The sequence below is a fragment of the Ziziphus jujuba genome, chromosome 3 (genome assembly GCF_031755915.1).
Source record: "Ziziphus jujuba cultivar Dongzao chromosome 3, ASM3175591v1".
Taxonomy (NCBI): Eukaryota; Viridiplantae; Streptophyta; class Magnoliopsida; order Rosales; family Rhamnaceae; genus Ziziphus; species Ziziphus jujuba.
In genome coordinates, this window is record NC_083381.1 from 5,882,624 (window position 1) to 5,890,978 (window position 8,355).

At 29.1% G+C, this 8,355-nt stretch overlaps 1 protein-coding gene across 13 annotated transcripts; it reads left to right on the top strand.

Moving 5' to 3' along the window:
• Window positions 1–1,127: 1,127 nt before the first annotated feature.
• On the top strand, window positions 1,128–6,135 carry LOC107422017 (DEAD-box ATP-dependent RNA helicase 41). Of its 13 annotated transcripts, none has more exons than XR_007242085.2 (5): window positions 1,128–1,440; window positions 2,050–3,598; window positions 3,828–4,097; window positions 4,264–4,329; window positions 5,113–6,135. XR_007242085.2 is itself a non-coding variant. In XM_025075974.3 (3 exons), exons 1-2 carry the CDS (start codon window positions 1,365–1,367, stop codon window positions 3,588–3,590), a joined length of 1,617 nt encoding a protein of 538 aa, XP_024931742.2. In that variant the 5' UTR covers window positions 1,129–1,364; the 3' UTR covers window positions 3,591–3,598; window positions 4,264–4,990. The 13 variants fall into 13 exon arrangements, 1 of the variants encoding a protein (XP_024931742.2); XR_007242087.2 differs by having other exon boundaries at window positions 3,894–4,097; XR_007242083.2 differs by having other exon boundaries at window positions 1,129–1,440; window positions 2,050–4,178.
• Window positions 6,136–8,355: the final 2,220 nt, after the last annotated feature.

Here is an 8,355-nt window from a genome sequence, read left to right on the forward strand (position 1 = left end):
CTCATCTATACTTAATTTTTGTTTTTACAATATTATTCAATTATAAAATATTTTATAATTATTTTTATACTTTCTTAGACTTTTTACTATTTAAAACTCACATATTTTTAAAAAATATTTAGTTTATTCCTAATTGAAATAAAATTAAAAGGGTTTAAATAAAATTTTCTTTTCTTTTCTTTTTTTTTGGGTCAAAATTGTGCTAAAAGATCTTTTTCATATAATTATTTGCCAAAAAAAAAAAAAAATCTTTCTCGTATAACTGTTTATTTTTGTGCATTCAAAGGGAATGCAAAAGTGCAAGTAAAGTATTAGAACAACGAAAATTTTCACTTTAATTCCTTATGTTTTAGTTTTTTATGCCCAATTACGTTTATAGTTAAAAAAAATTTACCATAGACCTCATGATTCATTTATATTTCACTTTATTACTTTTAGTAGTCAAACTGTTAATTAACTTTTTTTTTTTTTTTTTTTGGAGGAAAACTGTAATCAACTTAGATATTTGATTTGAAATGAAAACATTTGACTTTTTTGCTTATTTATATATATATATATATACAAACAACTGATTTATTATTTATTTATTTTATATCTTATCATATTTGTTTCAAATAACAATTTCATTTATATTTTATAATGTTTATAGACATAAATATTATGAAAATAAATGAGTAGTCAATAAATTAAAATTAAAAATATGATTGTTCTTCACAATCTTTTTATTTGCTACACGTGAATAAGAATAAACCTTAAAATTGTCATTTTGTATAAATAATAAAGTTTGACTAGCAAATGGGCTCATGTGAAACAAAAATAAAATATGAGTAATAAAATTTTCTTTTTTTTTTTTTTTTTGGGTGAATTATTATAATATTATTTTTTTAAAATATAAAAATAAACGTGCAAAAAGAAAAAACAAAAACAGAATGCTAAGCTGAATTTTGCCCCGGGAAAGTAGAACTGGAAAATTTTGGAGGATAAAATTTGTCTAATAAACAGTTGAAGAGTTAATATAAAATAAATAAATAAATTGTTGAAGAGTTATGGATATATGGTGTGCTAACTTGCAGAATCAGGCAAAATTCAAGGGTATTAATGCAAAAAACAGAACGTGGTGTATACAGTTTATTTGAGTGTATATTGGACCACCCGATCCAAATTCTTTCTTCTTCAGCTTCTCTTCGCTCTTTCTCGGCTACTGGCTTTGAATCTGAAACCGCGAGCCAAACCCCCAGCGGAGTAAGAGTAGAGCATGCGTTTGCTCTCTTTCTTTTGCCGATAATTTCTAGATATATATATATATATATATTATTTTGGTAAACTACAAGAAAATTCTGCAATTTTGAAGAGAAAGTTGATGAATGGAAGAGGGAAACAGAGGTGATCAATTCGAGAGTTCAGTGTTGGAAACAGATCGTGATGGTCCAGTTGATGATGGTAATAGCATCAAATCTCTGATTTTTATTTTTTATTTTTTATTTTTAGGTTTCTTTAAATATAATCTTCAACAAACACCTGAGAGCAATCTTCGTTTTACATTTGAATTTATATTATTAATAATGGGTCATCTTCGTTTTCGCTTTTAAGTTAATTGCAATTTATATACTTCGTGGCTTGGTTTGCATGGCCTTTTTTCTTTTTTCTCCCCATTGTTGTTCTTTTAAGCTGGGATATTGATTATTTATTTACTTCTTTTAGTATGCTTTGGAATGAATATTGTTCTCTGAGTGGCACGGCATATTGCAGCTAATTTGCGATTTCGATTTCAATTATTTTTACTTTTATTTTTAAAGAAAAAATTTGTCTTGTTTCCTAGAGTGTTAGGAATTGCTTACATGACTTGTTCTTTTCAATTTTCCATATAGTAGGGGAGGCAGATTGTCTTAATTTTTAGATAAAATGTTTCTGTTATTAACAGTTATGTATTCGGATGCTTTTCTTTTGCTGTTTACTACTCTCTTTGGCAGCTTATGATAGAAATATATGATTGTCCTTGTGCCAGGAGTAATATGTGTATTTATTTGTTTTTTTAATTCTCCAATCTAGCAGATAAAGTGAAGGAGAGGTGTAGAGATCAGAGAGAAGCTCAGCCAGGGGAGCCTAGATGTGTTATATGCGGACGTTATGGTGAGTATATATGTGATGAGACAGATGATGATGTTTGCAGTTTGGAATGTAAACAAGCTGTATTGCGCAGAGTTGCCAAAACCCATGTGCAGGCTGGTCTCCAACCACCTAAAGGATTGCCTGCAGTTGATGAGTGCTTTTATGTTAAAGATTCTTTTGATACACCTGGATCTCTATCTGTATCTAGTGATCAGACTGAATTGCTTCGAAGAAGACTCGACATTCATGTAAAGGGTGACTTTGTTCCCGCACCCATCTTGTCATTCTCTTCCTGTGGTCTTCCTCTAAAACTTCTCCAAAATGTAGAGGCTGCAGGGTATGATGTGCCTACGCCTGTCCAAATGCAAGCAATTCCAGCTGCTCTTGTCGGAAAGAGCTTGCTTGTTTCAGCTGACACAGGATCGGGGAAAACTGCTTCCTTTCTGGTTCCAATTGTATCTCATTGTGCAAATTCTCGGCTCAAGAGCTGTAAAAACCAGAAAAATCCATTAGCGATGGTTCTAACACCAACCAGAGAGCTCTCCATCCAAGTAGAGGAGCAGGCTAAGTTGCTAGGGAAAGGTTTGCCCTTTAAAACTGCGCTTGTGGTTGGTGGTGATTCTATGGCTGGACAACTCCATCGTATTCAGCAAGGAGTGGAACTGATTGTAGGAACTCCAGGTAGGCTCATTGATCTTTTGATAAAGCACAACATTGAACTAGATGATGTTGCCATTTTTGCACTGGATGAGGTGGACTGCATGCTCCAAAGGGGCTTCCAGGATCAGGTAATGCAGATATTTAGGGCCCTATCACAACCTCAGGTGTTGATGTATTCCGCAACAATCTCCAAAGACATAGAAACGATGGCAAGCTCAATGGCAAAAAATGTTATGTTCATCTCTGTTGGAATGCCAAACAGGCCAAGTAAGGCTGTGAAGCAACTTGCTATCTGGGTCCAATCAAAGCAAAAGAAACAAAAACTTTTTGACATATTGTTGAGCAAGCAGCATTTTATGCCACCTGTTGTGGTTTATGTCAGTTCAAGACTTGGGGCTGATATGCTATCTAATGCAATTACAGTGACCACTGGGATAAAAGCTGTATCAATCCATGGGGAGAAGCCCATGAAGGAAAGGAGGGAAATTATGAGGTCTTTCATAATGGGTGAGGTTCCTGTGATGGTGGCGACTGGGGTATTGGGTAGAGGAGTTGATCTCTTGAGTGTGAAACAAGTTATAGTGTTTGACATGCCCAATTCCATTAAGGAGTACGTCCATCAGATTGGTAGAGCATCTAGACTGGGAGAGGAGGGTACGGCAATTGTGTTTGTGAATGAGGAGAACAAGAACTTGTTTCCAGAGTTTGTTGAAATACTGAAATCTTCTGGGGCAGCTGTACCTCGGGAGCTTGTTAATTCTCGACATATGCTCAACTCTTCCATTGGAAGAGGCCATAAAAAGAGGAAGCATGGTATTTGAGGTTTCAGGTACTTTATGAATGAGTTGCCTTGGTTTCTATTCAGTATCTTGATGTCATGCTTGAAACTCATTTGCTACTATTAAAGGTGGTATTTATATGGTATATCGAGAATGTAACCTTTATAGATCCATGAACGTAAAGGCAAAGCAATATATTGTGATAATCTTTGAATTTGAAGTTTGTGACTTAACAAGTAACATGAGAAACTTGGAAATTCATGTGTTGATCTTATATAGGCTTTGGGTGGTATATGAAACTGAATAAGCATTAACACCTGTCTGCTACTACTGGTTGGAGGACAGGACAAAAACAGTTTTGATTTGCACTGAAGAAAATTTACAAGTGGTGGTAAAGCATGTCAGATTCTTATAGTTTCTACCCAGAAGTTTCTTAAAAGGGGTTGTTTTGCAAATTGAGGCAATAGAGTGAATATTAGAAGACTTTGCCCCTGCTAAACTAGGAAGTTTCCCCTCTTTGTTTTGAGATTTTTGAAACATATGAATAGGGTATGGCACTCCCCAAATATTTATTTGTTGTACATTATGCGAAGCAGTTTTGCCCACTGGTTATATATTTTGTTTTCAGGTGTAAGTATTGATTAGATATATTGTAGAAATTTAATGTTTACCTAGTAGGAGCTTTAGAGTATGACACTCGTTCTCCTTTTTGCAGGCTCATAATGTACTTTTCAATTATCAGATGGATGTCCTTTTTGGCACTCTCCATGTATTTCGTTTTGTAAGTTATGCTGGACGTCTCTAGGTCTATATTTTGATTTCTAATGCAAGTACCGAATTTGCAAGATATTAGAAATTGAATGCTGCCTGTTAACAGAATTAGTCATATAGATCTTGTATGGCAATATACATCCATGAGTCAGTCAGGAGACCTGTCTAGAGGAAATTATAGTCGGACGAATATGAATACATTTGGTTTGCAATTATAAGACAGTTACCATATCATTCATCAGTTTTAGAAACAAGTTTGTAGAGTTTGGAAGGTGGTTTCAAACTTTTTCTTTTTTTGGTGAATAGGTGATTTTAAACTTGAAGATTATATATTGGATATATTTTATATGTAGAGAAAGTAAAGAAATAGAGAAACAATAGAGAAACCAAGAAATGTTTGTGAAAAGAATGAGAGCATTGTCGTAATATGGTGGGTCACACCTCCATTTTTCATTAAGTAATATCTTGAAAAGAAAAAAAATGCTGTTTGCTTGATTTGTTTCTACATATAAAAAGCTGGAAAAAAAAAATGTAAATTGGAACTGATGGGACCTAAAAACCCTGATTTAGGATTTTCCTACATGTGGTCTTCTACTTTGCTGCTTCTGTGAACATCAACTGTCTCAATATAGAGTTGGTTGCAATAAATATCAACTATTTTGTTGGTAAAATTATACTTAGGATGCAATGTCATCAAGTTGCTTCTTATTTGGATTATTGTTCCTCAGTTCTACGGGATGGTTTTTCTATCCATTTCATATGATTTTAATATTATTTAATTTGTAAAATTCAGACATTGTGGTTTAGGAATGCTTGCCTTGGACACAAATTCAAGGAATTGAGATGACTTATCTGTTTTCAACTTTGGGACTCCAATGTGACCAAGTTCTTTTGTTGGTAGAGTATCCTTTTCCCTGCCAAAGTCATTTGGAGAAGACTAGCAGTAGTTTCCCTCGGTTCTGCAATCCTGGAAATGATCAAACAACTTGTCCGTCATTTATTGTCTAGTACATATTATAAAGTGACATTAAGTGTGTTAAAGATGAATATAATGAACTGAGCATGATATGCAAGCTTTGATGCAATGGAAAATTGTACAGAGGATGAGGTTCGAATACTGGATCACATTCATGGTTCAATGATCTCAACCAGATAAAGGTAGATGTCTCTCTTTTGTAGGAAGACCTCAATTGACATGAGATGTATGAGAGTCAGTTGCATTCGGTGCTTAGATTTCTTTTTCATAGAATATGCTCTCAAGCATACAATAGATGTGGAAGTGACTGAATTGCGCCTTCATAAATGTGAGGGATGATTATGAAACTAAATCAGCATGGCAATCTTCTTTTTAATCTCAAGTTAATTTGGAGGGCATCAAATGCGTAACCAAAGGATTTACTTGTAAGGCTAGGGAAATTGGCAGGGTCATTTTTTTTTCACGGATTGGAGGCCATAGAAGGAAGCTTTTCTGGCTAATGCACTCAAAATCTAAACGTTGAAGCTTTTTGCAAATACCAGAAAGAAGTCTTGAGTGGCAGGGTCTTCGGGAAAGTAAGTTTGGAATGAACTGAGGAATAAACTGGGATTCATTTATATGTTTCCCCAGGTGTCCTACTCTACTAGCTTCATTATTTGGTTCAGACTCTTGGATGCTTTTAATACTGAAAATAAAACGAGTGAAGGAATCGAGAAATTTTGTAGTTCGATAAGAAGTGTATGCGGTTTAGAGAGAAGAAATTATGGTTAGCACAACAGTCAAATGTCGACATTGTTACAAGTAGTATTATATATTATTTGCAGCATTACATTTTGTTTATTTTGAACATTTTACTTGTTTTTTTATTTTTAGTGATTATTAGACATAAAGTATTAGGTGGTGTTTGGATGGTGGAATACAAGGGTTAAAAGTCTAAATTATGGCGGAAATTTTATCAAAATTTTCATATTTTAAAAGGATGAATAAGGTTTCAAAAATTGATATTTTTGTTGAAATTTGAATTTTTCTAAGAGGAAAAAAAGAAATCTAAATTTCAAATATAAACGGATAAAACTTCCATCATACCTATTGAAATTTTTAAAATTTTATCAAAATTTATATGAAATTTTTTTATCAAAATATCTGTATTAAATCTTTTAACAATTTGGTCTAAAAATTCATAATTTCTATTGAAATTTTCAAAATTTCTATAAAAAATTTTGAAAATATTTATAAAATTTACAAAATTTTTTATTATTGATGTTTAGGAATTTTTTTTAATCAAATTAACTTTATTAATAATTTTTTAATTTTTTAATTGTTTTTCAAATATTTAGTAATATAAATAAATTAAATTAAATTAAATTAAATAATCCTGATAAATTCCATTCGTTGATAAAGTATATATATATATATATATATAAATACTATGCTATATATTTTGTATGGAAATATTCATTAAAATTCTATAATTATAAGTTAAAAATTGATTATATAAAAATAAAAATAATAACATAGAAAATAATTTGAAGAATTAATGTTGATAATATTTAAATTAATAATATTAAAGGGACAAAAATAAAAAAGATAATGAAATATATTGTATTAAACATAAAGACAATCATATTTAATACAATATATATATAAATATAGTTGATATATTAATAATTATATGAAAAATTATCAATGAGATATATATTTTAATAATTACATATCACATTTCATATTTTAAAATGAAAATGAGGAAGAGAACAATAATATTCAATCAACCAAGAATTTTATGTGGTACTAAGAAGACGTTTATAAAATATAATATAATTGTAATAATTATTTTATATATCTTAGTTAATAAATAATTTTATCAAATATGTATTCTTTATATTTTTATCAATAATAATTTATTTATGATCATTACTGCTTGCAATTATAAATCAATTAATTAAAAGAAATATAACACACATTCAATATTTTAATAATTTCTATAGACAATTTGATAATTGATTGATCAAATAAGCTAATCTTAAATTTTTCATTAAATTTTTTTATTTTTTAAATAAATTTTTGTTACTTTCCATAATCTTTTTCATAAATTTTTATCTATATTTCATACTTTCTAATATTTACATGAAAATTTAATATTTTAAACCTCGATATTTTCATTAATACGAAATTCAATAGGAAATTTTAGTCCTAAATAGAAATGGGTAAAATTTCTAAAATTCTATTGAAATTTTTTATATTTTCACAAATTTTTCATTAAATATCTACATCAATTCCTTCACGATCTTGTCAAAAAATCTATTATTTTCATGAAAATTTTAGAAATCTCTGGAATTTTAAATTTTTGCCAAAATTTCTATTAAATTTATTTCTAAATTTTTAATAAAAATTTAAAAATATTATTGATGTTTAATTTTTCATCCATTAATTTTTTTTTTACCATAATACATTTGATATTTTTAAAAATATTATAAAGTATATGTAAACTATAATATAGACAAATACAAATATGCATGTGAAATAAATGATAAATATTATATTATAAAGATGTGTAAAAAAATATTTTCTTTACAAATATAGCTAAATAAATTAATGAAATGCTTATGGAATGTCGTCAAGTATTAACTTGTGCATACCATTTCAAATCAGCCATCATAGTATAATAATTTTGTATATAATTAATCAATATTTTATAATGATATCAACAAATAGCCATAATTAATATAAGATCCATATGATTAATATATATGCAAAACTAAATATGCAAAATTAACTTTTAATAATTACTCTTATATTTTATATTTTAAAATATGGATAAATAAAAAAACAATAATTTTCAACTACCTAATAATTTTATGTTGTATAAATTATATTTTGTGACATATAATATAATTGTAATAATTGTTTTATATATCTTAATTAATAAATATTTTTATCAAATATGAATTTTTGTTTTTGCATTTTTTGTTGATAATAATATTTTTATGACCATTAACATTTACAATACATTATTGATTAAAAGAAATATAAAATCTATTAAATATTTTTATAATTTTTATA